A 20,883-nucleotide genomic window follows, 5' to 3' on the forward strand; every position below is an offset into this window, starting at 1 on the left:
AGTAATAAGTAATTGCAAAATGTATTGCATTAATTATCCACTATCACACATTAGAAGTTATTTGAAGTGAAAAAGGAGTTTTAGACCAGGAGGTGGTGCAAGACCACAGGCTCTCTGGCGAATTATAGTTCGCTCTTAGGCCCTCATAACATTTAGTCCACATAAGATATCCACACCAAATTTGCGTCCTTTTTTTTTTTCAACATCCTGGGGATTCTATGGGTACCAAGACTTTGTAGGTTCCCCTGAAAGAGACCAAGTAATTAGCCAAAATACAGCAAACATTTAGGATTTTTTTTTAAATGGGAAAAAGGGCTGCAGAAGAAGGCTCGTGTTTTTTTTCCTTGAAAATAGTATCAACAAAGAGTTTGCAGTGCTAATATCACCATCTTCCCAGCTTTCAGGAACAGGCAAACTTGAATCAGAAAACCACATTTTTCAACACAATTCTGGCATTTTACTGGGACATACCCCATTTTTACTATTTTTTGTGCTTTAAGCCTCCTCAGTTAGTGACAGAAATGGGTGTGAAACCAATGCTGGATCCCAGACAGCTAAACAGTTCTGAAAAGTAGACACAATTCTGAATTCAGCAAGGGGTTATTTGTGTAGATACTACAAGGTTTTCCTACTGAAAATAACAGCTGAAATAAAAAATATTGAAATTGAGGTAAAGAAAACTGCCATTTTTCTCCACATTTTACTCTGTAACTTTTTCCTGCAATGTCATATTCTCAAAAGCAATATACCATTACGTCTGCTAGACTCTTCTGGTTGTAGGGATATGTAGGTTCATCAAGAACTCTAGATAACCAGAGCCAAAAAAGAAGCTGCACCTTGCAATGGCTTTTCATTGTATACCCGGCATGCAGCAATTCATTTGGTGAAATTTAAAAAGTGAGAAATAGGCATCAAGAAAACCTTTGTATTTCCAAAATGGGCATAAGATAATAATCTCTGAATTCCAGGGTGCCCATACTAGCATGTGAATTACAGGGCATTTCTCAAATAGAGAACTTTTTTACACACTGTCTTACATTTGGAAGGAAAAAATGTAAAGAAAGACGAGGGGCAATAACACTTGTTTTGCTATTCTGTGTTCTCCCAAGTCTCCTGATAAAAATGGTACCTCACATGTGTGGGTAGGCCTAATGTTCACGACAGGAAATGCAACATGGACACATCATATTTTTACATTGAAATCCGATGTTTTTGCAAAGTGCTTAGCTGTAGAGTTGGGCCTCTAGCTCAGCCGGCACCTAGGGAAATCTACCAATCCTGCACATTTTTGGAAACTAGACACCTAGAGGAATCCAAGATGGGGTGACTTGTGGAGCTCTCACCAGGTTCTGTTACCCAGAATCCTTTGCAAACCTCAAAATTTGGGCAAAAAAAACTTTTTCCTCACATTTCGGTGACAGTAAGTTCTGGAATCTGAGAGGAGCCACAAATTTCCTTCCACCCAGCATTCCCCCAAGTCTCCTGATAAAAATGGTATCTCACTTTTGTGGGTGGGTGTACTGTCCGCGAAAGGAAATGCCCCAAAACACTATCTCGTCACAAATTAAAATTAACAAATACAAAACTACCTGTTTTTGCTGGGGCACCTGCGATTTTGGTCCTGGGCTCAGCAGCCATCTAGGGAAACCTGCCAAACCCGGACATTTCTAAAAACTAGACACCCAAGGGAGTACAGGACGGTGTGACTTGCGTGGACCCCCCAATGTTTTCTTACCCAGAATCCTCAGCAAAACTCAAATTTAGCTAAAAAATTTATCCAATTTTCCCCACATTTCTGTGTGGGATCACCACACTGGGACAAATTTCCTACCACCCAACGTTCCCCTCAGTTTCCTAGTAAAAATGATACCTCACTTGTGTAGGTGGGCCAAGTGACTGTGACAGGGAAGAGCCAAAAACCTGTCGAAATTGAGGGGGAACCAAAGCGGGTCCAAAAGGGCAGTTTGGAAAAAAATATTTTAATAGTGCAGGGTGCATGTGAAGCACACCACCCTGGAATCACCCAGATGTTTAGTTTTCAGATGTGGCTAGGTCTTGTGATTTTTCTACATGCCAGCGTTCCAAAGTCCAAAAAGTGCAGCCCTCACCATTCCAAGTGGGATGATCTTGGGAGTTAGCCAAGCTCTCATGGCCCAAATGTAAAACCAAAACCCCAAAAAATCAAATGTCCTCTTGATTCACGTGGGATAAGATGTTTTAGTGTACGGGGGGAGAGTTGAAATACTTCAGTTGGGGTCATAACCATGCCCATACTGGTTGGTAGCCACCACCCCACTATATTTTTTTTTAATTCCCTGGCATCTATTAGACTTTATGCCACCCCCTCGGGTGTGAATCGGGGATAATGGCCCCATCTTCCCACTGGTGGGCAGAACAACTTTGGCCCCATTTCTTTGGGGGTGGCGTGGTCTCTGGTGGGTTTTCTGCCCCCCTGGAGGGCAGATGGGCCTTCCAAAAATAGACTAATCTGCCCCCGAGGGGCAGATATGGCCAACAGTAATGTGCCCCCATGGGGAGCGACCCTTGCCCAAGGGGCTGTCCCCCCAAACAAAACACACATATACACACACACCAATCCCTGGAACCTAAGTGGTTTCTGCCCCCCGGGGGCAGATCGGCCTAATAGAAATAGGTTGCTCTGCCCTCAGGGGAGCAGAAATGGCCTAAAAGAAATCCCCCCCCCCCAGGGGAGCGACCCTTGCCTAAGGGGTTGCTCCTCATCTGTAAAACAAAAACAAAAAAAATCCCTCGTGCCTAATGGTTTCTGGCAGAAATGGCCTAAATATAATTTGCCCCCCAGGGGAACGACCCTTGCCTAAAGGGTCGCTCCCTACTTGTACAAAAAAAACAAGAAAAATGATCTCTGGCGCCGAGAGGTCACTGCCCCCCGCCCAAGGGGGCAGATCAGCCTAATAACAATAGGCTGATCTGCCCCCGGGGGGGAGGAAAAGGCCTTGGAAATAATTGCCCTGCTGTGGAGCGACCCTTGTCCAAGGGGTCGCCCCCCTTATGCCAATTTCCTTATTCAAAATAATCCCTGGAGTCTAGTGGGCATTTCAGCAGCTCTGAGAGACTTCAAAGGAAGGAAATTCCTTTCCTTCCCTTTGAAGCCTCTGAGGCCCCCATCACATGATCGGAAGAGCATTTCTCTTCCAATCGCGATGGGATATGGCCTCTGACGAGGTCAGTGCGCAATCACGTGCTGGCATCATCAGACGTCACTGGGGGTGGGTGGAGGGGATCAGGGGTGGAAGGGCTTCCCCTTCCATACCTGCACTGAGGGGTTGGGAGGGAAGCCCACGGAGGGCTCCCTCTGAGCTCAGGTTTCCAGGACGTAATGGTTACGTCCTCTGCACAGGAGCACTGTGCCGCTGAACGTAACCATTACGTCCGCTGCACAGAACCGGTTAATAAATATCAATCAATCAATCAATCAAAAAATGTATAGAGCGCGCTACTCACCCTTGAGGGTCTCAAGGCGCTGGGGGGGAGGGGTCACTGTTCGAACATCCATATCTTGAGGTACTTTCTGAAGAGCAGAAGGTATTGGGTCTTGCGGAGGTTGGTGGGGAGGGAGTTCCAGGCCTTGGGGGCGAGGTAGGAGAAGGATATGCCTCCTTTGGTGGCGCGTTGGTTGCGGGGTACTGTGGCGAGTGCGAGGTCGGCGGATCGGAGGTGGCGATTGGTAGTGTGAAAGTTCACTCTTTCGTTGAGGTAGGTTGGGCCGGTGTTGTGGAGGGATTTGTGCGCATGGATGAGTATTTTGAAGGTGATCCTCTTGTCAATGGGGAGCCAGTGAAGGGATTTGAGGTGTGATGAGATGTGTTCAAGGCGAGGGAGGTCCAGGATTAGGCGGACAGCTGTGTTCTGGATTCTCTGGAGTTTGTGTTTGAGTTTGAGTGTGGTGCCGGCGTAGAGGGCGTTTCTGTAGTCTAGCCTGCTGCTGATGAGTGCATGGGTGACGGTCTTTCTGGTCACTATGGGAATCCATTTGAAGGTTTTTCACAGCATGCAGAGTGTGTTGAAACAGGAGGAGGTGATCGTGTTGATTTGCTGGGTCATGGAGAGGGAGGGGTCCAGGATGATGCCAAGGTGCATGCGTGGTTTGCGGGGGTAGGTGCGGGGCCTAGGGCGGTGGGCCACCAGGAGTCGTCCCATTTGGTTTTATTGGGGCCGAAAATGATTACTTTGGTTTTGTTGGAGTTTTGCTTGAGGTGGTTTGCTGTCATCCATGTGGCGGTGTCAATGAGTGCAGCGTGGAGGTTGGTTTTGGTGGTAGTAGGGTTGCGGGTGAGGGAGATAATGAGTTGGTTGTACCTAATACTAATGGCATATCTTTTTGATGACAGAGAGCGCACTACCTAAATAGTCAAGGAGAGATAGTATGAGGCCTTGAACCACTTTTATATGTGCATCCATCGGAAGCCATTTAAGAGTCTTCTTCAGTGCTCTGAAGAGGCTGAAGCAACCAGTTACAACCTTTTTTTGCCTGGGAGGCCATAGTGAGATGACTATCCAGTGCAACACTTAGACTTTTCACTTCTGGTATGGAAGTGGGTGATCACACAGGAACGGGGGCCAGTTAAGGTGACCCCTTAGTTAAGAATTTTTGCCTGTTATTAGGACCTCTGTTTTGTCCATGTTTAACTTCAGGCAGCTAACCGCCATCCAGTATGTGACCTGCTCTAGACATAAGTTTAGTTTTTGAGATAGACAACCTAAGTTACGTGATAGAGAGACAATACTCTGCGTATCGTCCAGATAGGCACAAAGAGCAGATGATGTCAGATAGAGGGCAGACGTACAGATTAAAAAGTGTTGGGCTCAAGAAGGAGCCCTGCAGCACTCCGCATTTTAGCTGACGGTTCGCAGAGAGAAAAGTGCTCTTGCTGTCTTGGAATCTGCTATAATTAAGGAACAATGAAAGTCTATTTAAGGTGCTACCTGTGATGCCTATTTTTTCCAGCCAGTCTGCAGAGTAGAGTGGGATAGGAGTCTGTGTTGAAAGCTACGCTTAATCAAGGAGAATGAACGCAGCCAATCCATTCTTATCAGGGACCTTTTAAAGATCCTCCGTAGCTATCAATAGCACAGTTTCCTCACTGCAGCCTGGTCAAAAAACGATTTCGGTGGGGTGCAGTGTGTTGTTCAATTCCAGGAATTCCAAGAGATGCCGATCTATTGCCTTTTCTATGATGTTACTGACACCTGGAAGTAGTGAAATAGGTCTATAATTTTCAATCAACTCGAGGTCCAACAATGGTTTCCTTAGTAGGGGCATATGATGGCATGTTTCCACACATTTGGGATGATGTAGTTATCCAAGGAAGAGTTGCATATGTCTGTCAGGTCTTAGATAATTGCGCCCTCACTCCCTTTCAAGAGGATGTCTGAGGGGGCAGTGTCAAGAGTAGAGCCTGATTTCATCATGCTTGCTAAATTTAGGATTTAATTTTTACACAGTTGCATGAAATTTGGGAGCTTGACCTTGGATTTAGTTGCTATGGATTTTTTGTTAATCCTGTTATTATAGCCTGGTGATCCTAATAGAGCGTCGTAGATGTACCTGACTTTCCCAAGAATGTGATCAGCAAGAAGCTCACAACCCGCTTCAGAGGTGTAAAGGCCTGCACCTGAGGTACTGAATTTTAGAAAGGAGTTGACAATGGTGTAGATTTCCGTAGAGGTATTTGAGAACTGACTGATCCTATCTGCAAAATCATCCAACCTAGCCCTATGAAAGGCATGTTAATATTTTGTTAGGGCTCATTTATAGGCCTGCTTACATGCGTCATTGTAGTTGACCCTCTACTTCCTTTTGCTTCTTTTGCAGTCTTTTTTTTTAGTTCTAACTCTAGCGAGAACCACTTAGTTTTATCCTTGGGCTGGGAATTCCTACTGGTTTGTAGAGGGATTAGCACATCTAAGGTGGTGCTAACCATTCCTTAAATGCTATGTGGTATGTGGAGATATCTCCATCTAGTTCTGGGGCTGAGTTAAGTAAGGCCATTTCCCAGCTGGCAGTGTCCAATTTGGACCATTGATGGTTAATCCTTGATTGCAATATCTTGGGTATTGTCTCGCCTGTTCTATGAATGGGGAACGTAGTCAGGAAGTGATCCAACCAACAAACTGGCTTGGGGATGCCATGTTAGAAATGTTGGTGAAAATTGGGTCTAATATATGGCCCTTAATATGTGTGGGGAACGTAACTGGTTAAGAAAGCTGAATTGGTTATAGGTCCTGTAGGATGTTTATGGCCTGACTACATGTTTCATCTCCAAAATGAATGTTTAGGTTGCCTAGTAACGTAACATTGGCTGTCTGAAGAATGTATGAGGCTAGAATGTCAAACTCTAAGGCAGGGCCTGGTGAACAATAGGCAGGTAGTCCCAAAAATATGTGTGTGTGAAAGTTTGATCGAAAATGAGACTTTGCTAGCCTGGGATTGTGACTGGCGTGAACTTGCTTGCTTTCAATGTTGCTTTTAAAAATGATGGTATATTGCATCCTAACTGCATCAAGCCATGCAGTCCACTAACTGTATCATACCATAAAGTCTAACAATGTAAAACACTCAGAATTGTACATGATGTGGGTGTAACAGAAGTGGAGCTGCTGTCTGTAGTCTCATAGTGAGTCTTTGCTTCAGCTGACCTCATGGTCAGTGTCTGCTCGCTCTCCTCTGTGCAGCTCCACCTGCTGCTGCTGTCTCTGCTTCGTTCTAACTGAGAGCCTGCCTGACTCTCTGTTTAAGGTCCAGCACCACCCGCAGGATCCCACCTGTGCCTTATCCCTGGTGGTCTCGTGGCCATAAGTGTGTAAGTATCTCCCGGACACTTTTAATTTTGCCTATTTGTCAGTTATCTTTATTTTTTATTTTTATTTCTTCTCTCCTTCTCTCTCCTTTCCGCCTTTCACTGTGCCCATGTTCTGGTCCCTGCTGCTGCCCCTGCCGCACCGACTCCTCCCTCCCTGTGAAGCACTTTCCTGTCCTCCCTCCTCCCAGCTGGCAGGACCCCCTCACCTCCCTCCCCTTCTTACTGGTGGCCCTACAGCAGGCATGCCGCTGGCATGCCAAAGGCAAGCCCGTCTGTGCCCGTCTGCGCTTGTACTGTGCCCAGCGCCACAAACCCTGGTCCTCCGACCTTCCATCGCTACAATGCAGAGACCCTCCACTCCCTCAAAACAGGACTGTCCGCCTGCCATTCTGCATCACCCAGAGACATCCATGAACTGTTCTCCTCCCTCTACTGTCACTGTACCCTCACCCTACTCCAAGCACCGAACCTTCTTGCCACTGAGCCATCGAGCACCAAACCTGCAGCACCTCCCATGCATCCTCCCCAACATTCTCTCCCTCCACAAACATGCCGTTGTACTCTGGGAACTACTAGATTCCATCTGCCCAGACATCCCCTTTCTCACCAAAACATGGACAAACTCAGCGTCTGCACTGGATCTTGCAACTGCCATCCCCAGCAACTTCAAAAATCTCTACAAAGACCAACCCACTCTCCCAGGCGGCTTCCTAGCTATCGTACACAAATCCACCCTCCACCAGACAAACAACGCTGAAGAACACTCCCCCCTCATGGAGCACTCCCATTTCCAGATACACGCCACCCAAAAGTCTGCCTTCCGCAAAAACCCTCATCTACAGGCTAACCGGCACACACCCAGCCTATGCAACTCCATCGTCACCATCATTTCTCCCTAACCTCTCTCCTCCATGAACTACTTCCTCCTTGGTGACCTCAACTACCACATGGCAACAGCAAGACACCAACACCACTGCTCGATCACCTTGCCACAATAGGACTAAAGCAACTGGTCACCTCACCAAAACACATCACTGAACACACACTCAATGACCTCTTTTCCACCAGCAGCAACATCACCGTCGACAACACCTCCACACTTCACTGGATTGACCACCACTGCATTTGTTTTACCATCATCACACCAAACATCCTTCTCAGCACACTCCGAGCCCCAAGCAGAAATCAAGAAACAGCTCACCAACACCCTCAGCAAGTCTTCCCCACCCCTCACCACAGACGCCAAGATCTCAGCACAGAACTTCCACCAATGGATCTCCAAATACGCCAACACCCTAGCACCTCTCTGTAAGACCTCAGCTAAAGACCACCTCAAGAAGGCCAGATGGTTCTCCCCTGCACTCCAGGACTCCAGGCACACCTGCAGATGGCTAGAGAAAAATAGAGAAACAGCAAGACCCCAGAAGACCTTGAGGCCTTTAAAGCTGCCATCAAATCCCACCACCTCATCAGAGCCACATGAAAGCTACCCTGCAGGATTGTGTCAGTGCCACTGCTCACAACCACAAAGAGCCCTTGGCCATGGTCAACGAGTTCACCAAACCCCAATCGGAAATGGCAAACATTCCTCCATCTCAGACCAGCCAACTTCTTCTACCGAAAAATCAAGGACGCATATAACAGCTTCACACTCCAAGCCCCTCCGAGCCCACCAACAACCTCCCAGCTCTGATCTTCCAAACCTTCACAGATCCTTCACTGCTGGACCACACTCATCACGAACAAGACCATCTCCTTCATGAGCAGCATCCACTCCGGACCCCATGTCCTCAGCACATTTTCAACAAAGCCAACACCTCCATCGCACCCAAGCTACGAACACTCTCAATTGTTCCATAGATACAGCTACCTCCCCCCAGGACTGGAAGCACATCGATATCCGCCTGCTCCTGAAGAAACACACAGCTGACCCCCCGGACCTCAAGAACTACTGCCCATCTCTCTGCTGCCTTTTCCAGCCAAGGTCATCGAAAAGGCCATCAACACAGCTCCATAAGCACATTGAGAACAACAACACCCTTGACATCTCCCAATCTGGTTCCAGAAGGAACCACAGCACGAAGACCGCCCTCCTCGCCACCACAGATTACACGCAGCTGGCATCCGTGGAAAGACCCTACAATGGATATGCTCCTTTCTATCTGGCAGAACACATAGTCAGACTCCAGCCATACCAGTCAGAACGTACAGAGATCAGCTGCAGAGTTTCACATGGCTCCTCCCTGAACCCCGCACTCTTCAGCATCTACATGGCCCGCTCACATGCATCATCAGGAACCATGGACTGAACATCATCTCCTATGCCGACCACACTCAGCTGATCATATCACTGACTGAAAACTCCACAATTGCCAAGAAGAATTTCATCAACGGGATGGAAGCCGTCACTGCATGGATGGAGGACCGCTGCCTCAAGCTCAACTCTGACAAGAGCGAGATCCTCATTCTGGGTCCCTCCACATCAGCCTGGACTACTCCTGGTGGCCGTCCATCCTCGACACACCCCCACACCAACAAACCACACACGGAACCCCTGTTTCATCCTGGACTCATAGCTCACCATGACCTGCAAAGTCACCTCAGTCGAATCCTCCTGTTTTCACACTCTCCAACTTCTCCAGAAGATCTATAAATGGATCCCAAAGGACTGCGCAGAACCATAACCCATGCCCTGGTTACCATCAGACTAGACTATGGCAACACCCTCAATGCCGGCACCACCCGGAAGAACCTGATGAAACTACAACACATCCAAAACACCTCTGCAAGAGTCCCCACCGCGAACACATCTCCAGTCACCATGAGTCCTCCACTGGCTTCATATTGAGAAAATAATTATCTTCAAACACCTTGTCCACACATGCAAGGCCCTCCACAACCTAGGACCCACCTACCTCAACTACTGCATCACCTTCTACTCCCCATCAGATCTCTCCGCTCTGCTCAACAGTCACTAGCCACCATACCCGACATACAAAAGACCTCAGCTGGAGGAAGATCCTTCGCTTACCTTGTGGCAAGGAGCTGGAAGCCCCTGCACCTCAGGCAGTCACCATTGTTACCGCAATTCAGGAAAGACCTTAAAACCAGGCTCTTCAACTGAAGCACAACGGACAAACCGCCTCAGCACCTTGAGACCCTTACGGGTGAGTAGTTGCACTCTATAAATCCTGATATGTTTTGATTTGAATCAGATTTTTGGACATGGTCCAACCAGTAGGTTATTTATCAAAATAAGCAGTTTCAGAAACATAACCTTTGAAGGGGAAATACATTCAAAAGAAAAGATAACAAAGTTTTTCTAAACAATAATGTGAACAATCAAATTATTTGAATGCATGAGAGGAAACTGCGGTTAAAGTAGTCCTTGTCTTGTTTTTGAAAAAAGTCTTATTGTTTTCAAAACATGATTTTTTTTTTCTCTCTTCAGGAGGAGAATCTAATATAAGTGAATGCCAGCAACTGAGAAATACTGTAGAGGACTGCAATGAGGAACATATAGCTACTTTGATGTGCACTGGAAACACCATCACCCAATTAGGTATGAATGTTTTGAGGTCTCGCCTAGACTACGCATGTGCTGCCTCTTCAAGACATTTTGTTTTTCTCTCAGTAGGGTTTTAGCCCACCCATTGGTTAACATTAGTTGACTTCATTGTCACTCATTTGCTTGCTTTTTATTGATTAACTGCCATAGGCTTCCTTCCTTTCCATGTGTTTGTTCCTCCTGTAGACCAGAGCAGGGGTGCATTGGTTGTGTCCATGCACTGTTTGTTTTTATAGGTCCTATGCTTTTCTTTGTGTTCAAGCTCTCTATCAGAGTATATTCCTTTCAGCTGGCTCCTTTGTGTACTTCTCCCCTTCCACTTTCTGTCTTCTTCTTGCCCCCACCACTTTCCCTCCCTCCTTCCTTTCCTCCAGTGTTGCCTGTGATGCTTGCAGTGCACTGTTGCTGTCCGAATTGCTTGCCCCAACCACCCTCCCTCCCTCTGTTATTCTCCATGTTTCTTGCCCCTAGCCTGTTGTGTGTCCATTTGTCATGCCCCGACTGCACCTGCCCCTTTGTTGTCCATGTTGGTTGTCCCTATTCACCTTCCCTTGTTGTCTGTGTTGCTTTTCCATCGTGCCCTCCCTCCATCTATTAGTGCCCAAAATGCTTGCGCCTACCCACCCTCCCTCCTTTGCTGTCCATTTGTATTGGCCCACCTGCCCTCCTTCCTTTAGTTGTAGCCATTGTTGCTTGCCCCTCCATGCTCCCTCTGACCCCAATGTATTGTTGCCCATCTTGCATGACACCACCCACCCCTCCTTCCTTTATTACCTATTTTTCTTGCCCCCCTCCCAATCCCACTTTTTCTGTTGTATGTGTAGTTATCTGCCCTCCCTGCTATTATTGCTTGTGTTGCTTGCCCCAACTACTAAACAAACAAGCATTTACAATGCAATGGGTCTTGGGTTTGCTCAAGTTACAGTTATTAGTGTTGTAAATTCCTAACTGGACTTTTCTTGCCACATGAATTGAAAATAAAAAGTGAAACAGTTGACCTATTTGCAAAACAAAGCATTTGCAATTCTCGCAGTTAGACATATCGGCAAACTTACAATTATCTATGTAACAGGGTCGATGGCCAAGGCAGTAACAAAACTGCCCCAAGGAGGGACAAACGTAAAGCATTTAACAATCTAGTCCCACCCAGCTTGGCCCAGCTCTGCCTCTCACAATCTACTCCAGGGTAACCAAATGTTGCTCTGGGTGCCATATCCATTGTTAGACTTTTCATCCTTGGCGTGGTCTCCCTTAACTTTTTGCCTCGGTTTCCAAGGTTGTTGATGTGTGCTGGGCTCTGTTTTTCTGTTTTTCTTACTCTGGGCACTTTACCACTGCTAACCAGTGCTAAAGTGCAAGTGCTCCTTTACAAAATGTGTATGTAATTGGTTTATCAATGATTGCCATATTTGATTTACTAGTAAGTCCCTAGTAAAGTGCACTAGAGGTGCCCAGGGCCTGTAAACGAAATGCTACTAGTGGGCCTGCAGCACTGGTTGTGCCACCCACATAAGTAGCTCTGTAATCATGTCTCAGACTTGCCACTGCAGTGTCTGTGTGTGCAGTTTTAACTGTAAATTCAACTTGGCAAGTGTACCCACCTGCCAGACCTAAACCTTCCCTTTTCTTATATGTAAGACACCCCTAAAGTAGGCCCTATTTTTATTTGGCCAATCTGCCCACAAGTGGGACAGAAACTATTAGACACCAGGGAGTTTTGTTTTTTATTTATGTTTATACATAAGGGGAGCGGCCCCTTGGGCAAGGGCCGCTCCCCATGGGGGGAAAATATTTTGAGGTCTTTTCTGCCCCCCCCCCGGGGGCAGAAACCCTTAGACACCAGGTTTTTTTTTTGTCAGTTTCACGTGAGGGGAGCAACCCTTTAGGCAAGGGTCGCTCCCCTGGGGGGGAGGCAAAATTTGTTGTAGCCCATTTCTGCCCCCCTTGGGGGCAGATCGGCCTATTGTAATTAGGCTGATCTGCCCCCGGGGGGGGCAGAAAACCCTAGACACCAGGGATTTTTTTTTTCTTTTTTTTTTTTTTATATGTGGGGACATATCTTAGGCAAGGGTTGCTCCCCCGGGGGCAAATTGTCTTTAGGCCATTTCTGCTCCCCTTGGAGGCAGATCGGCCTATTTTTGTTAGGCCAATCTGCCTCCAAGGGGGGCAGAAACCACTAGGCACCAGGGATTTTTTTTGTGCCAATTTCACGCAAGGGGAGCGACCCCTTAGGCAAGGGTCACTCCCCTGGGGGAGCAAATTTATTTTAGGCTATTTCTGCTCCCCTTGGGGACAGATCGGCCTATTTCTAATTGGCCGATCTGCCCCAGGGCGGGCAGAAACCACTTAGGCACCAGGGATTGGTGTGTGTATGTGTGTGTTTTGTTTGAGGGGGCAGCCCCTTGGGCAACGGTCACACCCATGGGGGCACATTACTGTTGGCCATATCTGCCCCTTCTGGGGCCAGATCGGCCTATTTTTAGAAGGCCCATCTGCCCCCAAGGGGGGCAGAAAGCCCACCAGAGACCAGGGAAGAATTTCTTCCAAAATAAGAGGGTGGGGCATGGCCATACCTCCACCACAAATAAATGGGCCCAAAGTTATTCTGCCCACCGGTGGGCAGAGGGAACAATTACCCCAGATCCACTCCCCGGGGAGGCAGAAAGCATACTAGATGCCAGGGAATAAAACAAAAAAAAAATAGTGGCTACCAACCAGTATGGGCCTGGGTATGCCTCCATCCCAACTGAAGGGGGTAACAGTCTTTCAGCTCTCCCCCTACACACTAAAACATCTTATCCCATGGCAAGCAAAAGGGCCTTTGATTATTTTGGGTTTTTGTTTTACATTTGGGCCATGAGTGCTTGGCTAACTCTCAAAACCGTCCCACTTGGAATGGTGAGGGCTGCACTTTTTGGACTTTGCCATATAGAAAAATCCACAGGACCTAGACACATCTGAAAACTAAACATCTGGGTGATTCCAGAGTGGTGTGCTTCACATGCACCCGCACCATTTTCTTACCCACAATGCCCTGCAACCCTCCAACTTTGCTGGAAATCACACATTTTCCCCACATTTTTGTGATGGAACCTTCCAGAATCTGCAGGAATCCACAAAATTCCTACCACCCAGCATTGTTTCATCAATGCCGATAAAAATTCTGCTGCCTATAAATGTTTTTTTCAAACTGCCCTTTTGGAATCGCTTTGGTTCCCCCTCAATTTCGACAGGTTTTTGGCTCTTCCCTGTCACTTGGCCCACCTACACAAGTGAGATATCATTTTTACTAGGAAACTGAGGGGAACGTTGGGTGGTAGGAAATTTGTTCCAGTGTGGTGATCCCACACAGAAATGTGGGGAAAATATAATTTTTTTGTTAGCTAAATTTGATGTTTGCTGAGGATTTTGGGTAAGAAAACATTGGGGGATCCACGCAAGTTACACCTCCCTGGACTCCCTCGGGTGTCTAGTTTTCAGAAATGTCTGGGTTTGGTAGGTTTCCCTAGATTGCTGCTGAGCCCAGGAAAAAAAATGCAGGTGCCCACCGCAAAAACAGGTAGTTTTGTATTTGATAATTTTGATGTTTCTAGATAGAGTTTCGGGGCATTTCCTTTCGGAGGCACTAAGCCTACCCACACAAGTGAGGTACCATTTTTATCGAAAGACTTGATGAACGTTGGGTGGAAGGAAATTTGTGGCTCCTCTCAGATTCCAGAACTTTCTGGCACCAAAATGTGAGGAAAAAGTGTTTTTTGGACCAATTTTGAGGTTTGCTAGGATTCTGTGTAAAAGAACCTGGTGAGAGCCACACAAGTCACCTCATCTTGGATTCTCCTTGGTGTCTAGTTTTAGAAAATGCACAGGTTTGGTAAGTTTCCCTAGGTGCCGGCTGAGCTAGAGGCCAAAATCTACAGCTAGGCACTTTGCAAAAAACATGTCAGATTTCAATGTTAAAATGTGATGTGTCCATGTTGTGTTTCCTGTCGCCAGCATTAGGCCTAACAAATCAAGTGAGGGACCATTTTTATCGGGAGACTTGGAAGAACACAGAATAGCAAAACAAGTGTTATTGCCCCTTGTCTTCCAAATGTAAGACAGTGTGTAAAAAAGACGTCCATTGGAGAAATACCCTGTAATTCACATGCTAGTATGGGCACCCCGGAATTCAGAGATGTGTAAATAACCACTGCTTCTCAACACCTTATCTTGTGCCCATTTAGGAAATACAAAGGTTTATTTCAGCAAATGAGTTTCTGTATACCCGGAATAGAATGAAAACCTATTGCAAAGCGCAGCTAGTTTATTGGCTCTGGGTACCTAGGGTTCTTGATGAACCTACAAGCCCTATATATCCTCACAACCAGAAGAGTTCAGCAGACATAACAGTATATTGCTTTCAAAAATCTGACATTGCAGGAAAAAGTTACAGAGTAAAACGTTGAGATAAATGGCTGTCTTTTTCACCTCAATTTAAATATTTTTTTAATCTCAGCTGTTATTTTCTGTAGGAAAACCTTATAGGATCTACACAATTTACCCCATGATGAATTCAGAATTTTGTCTACTTTTCAGAAATGTTTAGCTTTCTGGGATCTGTCAGTAACTGGAAGGAGGCTGAAAGCACACAAAAATATTAATAATGGGGTATGTCCCAGTAAAATACCAAAATTGTGTGGAAAAATTGCGTTTTCTGATTCAAGTCTGCCTGTTCCTGAAAGCTGGAAAGCTGGTAATTTTAGCACTGCAAATCGTTTGTTGATGCCATTTTCAGGGAAAAATCTACAAGCCTTCTTCTGTAGCCCATTTTCCCCACACTTTTCACTGTCTTTTGGCTAATTTCTTGGTCTCCTTCAGGGGAACCCACAAAGTCTGGGTACCTCTAGAATCCCCAGGGTGGAAAAAAAGGACGTAAATTTTGCAATGGTAGCTTATGTGGACAAAAAGGTATGAGGGCCTAAGTGCAAACTCCCCCAAATAGCCAAAAAAAGGCCTGGCACCTGAGGGGAATAGGCCTGGCAGCGAAGGGGTTTAACTAAATGTGGCTGGAGTAACTTTCTCTCTTTTGTGTAATTAAGCCATGAATTGAGCCAAGCTTCATAATTTGGTAGGAGGGTGTATTCTGCAGATGCAGCATGCCTTGTTCCCCCATGTTCACACCCTGTCTCGAGTTACAGGGTTTAGGAGGCATGAGAGGTCTCAGGGCAAGTGACGCCAAAAGAGCGAGCCCAATAAAAGGAGCTGACTGGAAGTGAAGAAACCGGTAGATAGAAAGGAGCCGCTTGTTGTCTGAGGAAAAACTGCCAATACACTGGCAAAAAGGCAACTGTCCACAAAGCTGGCGCTCAAAACAACCAGACTAAAATAAATTAGGCTTCTGGCAAGGTACCATGGCAATGGTAGCCCGAGACGGGGCAGAAAGAGGAAAAGAAAGGCAGGGTGCAGAAAGACAGAACAAATGTTTGTCCAGCTGCTGGGAAGAACATTCGTGATGAGCGGAATTGAGCAACACACACTTTCATGGCCAGGGATCCAGAAGTGATTATTTGTGCAATTCTGCATAGAAGCACATGCATCCTTCAGTTGTTGCCAAAACCATCGGGAAAAATGTATGTGCGAAAATAAGATACTATCCCTCACAAAAGCGAAAATTGCACCTTCAGGACCTTGTGACCGTTATTCATGTAGCAGCTGGTTGGAACCAGCGGCCTTTCCTGTGTAAGGCTGTTGGGTGGACTCAGTGATCTCTCCTGTGATGGGCCAATGCGTGAACTCAGTGGTCTCCACTCCTCTTTCCTGCACAATATCTCCACCCGGTCACCGCTACCAATTTGACAGAAGGCTACATATGTGCGAGACGTCATTTACTCGGTGATACAGAACTTTGAGCCAGAACTGAATATTAACTACATCTAAGTGGTGAACAGGACCGAGTGAGTTTACATCCATGTAGTCTTTCCCTGTATTTTAAAAGTAACTTAACAGTGTGGGATATTTGATCTTTGTTTAACTCCAGGGCAGCCTTAGACACAGGACATTCTAATGGTTCCGGTGATCTGTGGCGGTTTTGAGGAAGAGCAGTGAGCTCTTAATTCATGGGGATAATTAGTAAACAAATGCATATGCCCCTACGGATGATTTTAGCCGCCTTGCTAGCCTTATGTTTAAAATATATATATATATATATATATATATATATATATATATATATATATATATATATATAGTTATAGTTAGGACCCAGTTTATATAGGATAAGCATTTTTTTGTTTTGCCAATAACTTTGGCACTGTTTGAGAACTGTTTACGAAATTTTCAAAACAAGTACGCCACTCACTTGAGCTGCTGTCTTGAAAGTTTTGGGGTGATTTGTCAAGCGTGGGCCGAGAAAAAGGGGGGTCCCAAAATGCTTTTTCCCAATGAAATTTCCATAGGGTTTGTTAGACACGACCACAGCCCAAACCACTCAATGGAATTACACCAAACTTTGCAGAAAGCTACCTCTTGGTCCAAAAAGTGTGATGTTTGTGATGTGGCATGAATCTGTTCAGTAATTTCGGAGATATTTAAAGTAAAAAAAAATATAGGTATCCAGGGACACAGATCCTCCGCAGAAATGACAGTTCCCTTGCTGATTGGCTACCAACACTTCAACTAGGAAGTGTTGGCAGCCATTTTGGAAATTGGACTCAGCCAAGTCCCAAAAAAGAAAGTTAAAAATAAAGAAAAAGGGGTAGGGTAGAAATATCCTGACCCCATAGGCACTATGCTGGAATCCCCTAGGGATCCCGCCTGGGCCAAAAAGCATTTCTTTTTAAATTTTGTGGCAAAATTCACAGAAGAGCTGTGAATCTGCATGAAAATTTAAAGAAAAAAACAATTGCAGTCTCCTGCACGTATTTGTATTTTTGCCCCTTGGTGGGCCAGTCCCTAAGGGCATTTATAAATGTATGTTATGGGGAGGGGAGCACATGCGGCCATCTCCCCATGGCTGCTATGGGCCCCAGGGACCACTTGCCCCCAGGGCTATGCCAATATACAAATAGGAGAAGGGAACCATGCAGCCCACCACCATATACCTTTTATGTCCCCGAGGACAACCACCTCCCTGGGGCTTGCACACCTAATAGGAGCTGACCCCCCATCCTGATTTCCAAATTGCACTGGGGACCATCACATCCCCGGGGCCACAGTGCAAGTAAAAGGGGAATGGGACTGCACGATCTCCCTCCAGGGCGTATCTGGCCCCAGGGACTACACCTCCCAGGGCATGGCTAAATTTTCAGTGGGAAGGGGGCCACACAGCCCCCTCCTGGGCTATTTATGGCCCCCAGGGCCACCACCTCCCTGGGGCTGGCCCTACCTAAACAAAGGAGGGGGCCGTGTGCCCCCCCTTTTGGATTCTTTAATGTCTCTGGGGACTGGCAACCCCCAGGGGCCAACTCCTTACATCCCAAGGTGCCCACCTTCGGGACATAATATTTTGGTGTCAGTTGAAGGGAGCTATGACAGCTCCTGCCAAGCAAGAGCAAACTGTAAGTCGGTTCCCAGCGGATGGGAGCAGGAAAACTGCTCCTGCTCACTGAGAGTGAACTTTTAATCTGTTAGATTAAAAGATTTCTCCTGCACGCAGGGAGCTGCATTTCTTGCTGCTCCCTGCATGCTGGATCAATGAGATTGCGGGGGAATTGAGGCTCCCCATGTGGTCTAATCTAATCGAAGCACAATCTCTTCTGCAGTGACTGTGATGAGTGGGCTCGTTCCTGTCCTATCCTGGTGAGAATAGAGTCCATCCTTCATCCTTTTCATTACTATGAGTATGCAAACTTGCTTCGGCCATTTGGCCCCACCCCCTATGTGTTAGTGGTATGCATTGGTCTTCCTACCTATTTCCAGCTTGATTGACAGCTTACCAAAAACCCTCCAAGCGTCCCTGAAGCAGAGGAATATAAGCCCATCTCCACAAACAAAAAAGTACTTATTTATTATAATTAAGAGAAAGTACCCTTGTTTGGTGCAGATTCAACTCCTTGTAGTCTCACCATCTTCTATATATGAGGATTCACTTTAGCACATATTTTAGTAGGAAGACAAACGAGTTACAATCATATTGCCAAACGTAAACCAGATATGGTCACTGGAGGCAATACCTTGTGGTTGTTTGTGCAGTGGTAAAGTAGAATGTGCACTATACATTTACCCAACGAGGTAGAACTTACTAATTAGCCAGTAGAAAATACTCCAGTTCGGTAGACATTTCGCGCAACTATGGACTCTTAGATAAATAAGCAGGTAAGGATCCATTCTGGCACCAATGCTCATTTGACAGAAATTAAATCTCACTGGGAAGCACTTACAAATATGAACGTAACAGGTGTCCCAGTTAAAGCTCTCCTTCTGTAAAGGACAATTCCTCCCAACATATTAAACTTATCCGAGGCAAATCAAGGATGTTTTCTCTGGAAATCTGTGTTAAAAAATGCCTGTGGCCACCCCCTGCCTCACACGACGAAAGGCGGCTAAGCCCTGCGGACAACTCCGCTCATCATGGTCAAAGGGCGTGCATGGCTTGGGGTTGGGTGCCTAATGAGGGTTGGTAGTAGAGCCTGTTAACTATAACTTGCGCCCTTGTCATTCACTGCTACTTACCCCACATGTTACATCACTAATGACATCCTCTATGACATCATTGATATTATCACTGCAACATTTGCAATAAAATGATTGATTATCAAACTGTGCATGTCGAGGACGTGAGTTACAATTACCTTAGAACCAATCCCCAGGCTGGTATCTCCAGTGACTTTAGATCACAAGGAATGGCCTGCCATTCAAAGATCACTCAATATACTCTTAACTGTATTTCTTATAATTTTCACATAATATTGTGCCATTTTCCCAATGATATCTGTTGTATTCTGCTGTCACTCGACTTAAATAATTTTACAAAAAGGCCCAGCCCAAAGGAACTTCCACAGGGTGGAAAAAAAGTTTCTTTGTGTGAAAAATCCTCACTCACCAGGTTTGCCCCTTGGTGGCATTCTTCATCATTGGGTTTCCTCCCGTTCTGCTGCAGAAGGAGGTGTGCTGCGACTGACGGAATATGTGGGGGCACTGTTAAAGTTTCATCAATGTGAGTTCTAAGAGTGATAGGAGTGGTGGGGTCTTAGGTGAGTTAATAATACCTGACTCTGGATGGTATTAATAATTTTATATGTTTCGCAGGGGTGGTATGGTAAAAACAGGGTTGGAGGGGTGTATATTATGTACCTTACCTCCTAAGTGGACTACATGTTTCGGAGTCTACCCCTAGACCCCTCTTCATGACCAAGGTGGACTCTCTAGTGTAGATCGTTGATTAACTACCACTATTGAAAGCACTAACATTAAATGCTCTGTGGTATGGTGTGGTACATACAACTAAAGTAAAGTAATACCCATTGGTAACAATGTCCTTCTGGAAAACTTTTAGAGTCTACACTTTTGCCACATAGATCCTCCGGGGGAGGGGTGCTTGTAGTCACACATTCATCAAAGAGACACTCCCACTTTTTGCCTAATTCTCACCTCCCCGGGGTCCGAAAACACACTTGAATAACAAGCATTGTAGCAATGTAATTTAAAAAGTTTAGATTGCACAGTTGTGACAGAATGCCTTAAAGATAGGTTCTAGTGCCACCCAACATAAATGTCTGAGTTACATGCTGAAAAAATGATAACACAGTTCCATACATAGGATCTAGAATTTTGATAAAATATAGGTAATAGTCTTGTTTTTGAACTAAACATTAAATGAAAAGGATCAACCTTTAGATGGGACGATATTGTACAAGTATACAACAGTAACCTCTTATTGAAAATTGCACGGCAACCTATCAAATCTCTCCTTTTTCTTAAACATGAGAGGAATGGAAGCCCCACTAATCATTTGTGTTGTCCAAGTTTCACAATTGAGACTTGAGAAAAATAATGTTCTGAGTCAGGACCTTCTTTAGCACTGGTGGTGCCCATTGCGACAGTCTGTTGTTGCCACCCAGTGAGCTTCTTGTCCAAAGACTCCCCCACTACCACCCTCAACAGTGTCCCTCACGTCTCTGTAGTCCCCTTCTCACGTTTATTTAATTTGTTTTTGAGCACTACTCTCACTAGAGTAGGATATCAGAACACTTTACATGACACACATTATACAGAGACAATGTGGCTCATTATGAGTTTGGCGGTCTCAGGACCGCCATGTTGGCGGTGGTGGTTGGACCACCAACAGGCTGGCGGAGAAGACTGCCAAATTATGACCATGGCGGTATTCCCAACATAATACCGTCAGCACCACCACTATGGTAGGACCGCAACGTACGACAGTAGGCACGTGCAGGCTGGCAGATATCGTGTTACTGCTGGAGGGACTACGAGGCAGCACGTTGCCAGCGTTTCCGCTGCGGTCGCACCACCATGGGAAAGGAAGCGGAAACGAAC

The 20,883-nt window shown here is 46.0% G+C and overlaps 1 protein-coding gene across 1 annotated transcript in view; it reads left to right on the plus strand.

Moving 5' to 3' along the window:
• The window catches only part of LOC138265937 (CD5 antigen-like), a 643,904-nt gene that overhangs the window by 454,638 nt on the left and 168,383 nt on the right, over window positions 1-20,883 (plus strand). Inside the window, exon 4 of the mRNA XM_069214135.1 lies at window positions 10,294-10,404. Coding sequence (XP_069070236.1) covers window positions 10,294-10,404 — 111 coding nt within the window. The remainder of the gene's footprint in view (window positions 1-10,293; window positions 10,405-20,883) is intronic.

This window comes from Pleurodeles waltl, chromosome 11 (genome assembly GCF_031143425.1).
Source record: "Pleurodeles waltl isolate 20211129_DDA chromosome 11, aPleWal1.hap1.20221129, whole genome shotgun sequence".
NCBI classification, from domain to species: domain Eukaryota; kingdom Metazoa; phylum Chordata; class Amphibia; order Caudata; family Salamandridae; genus Pleurodeles; species Pleurodeles waltl.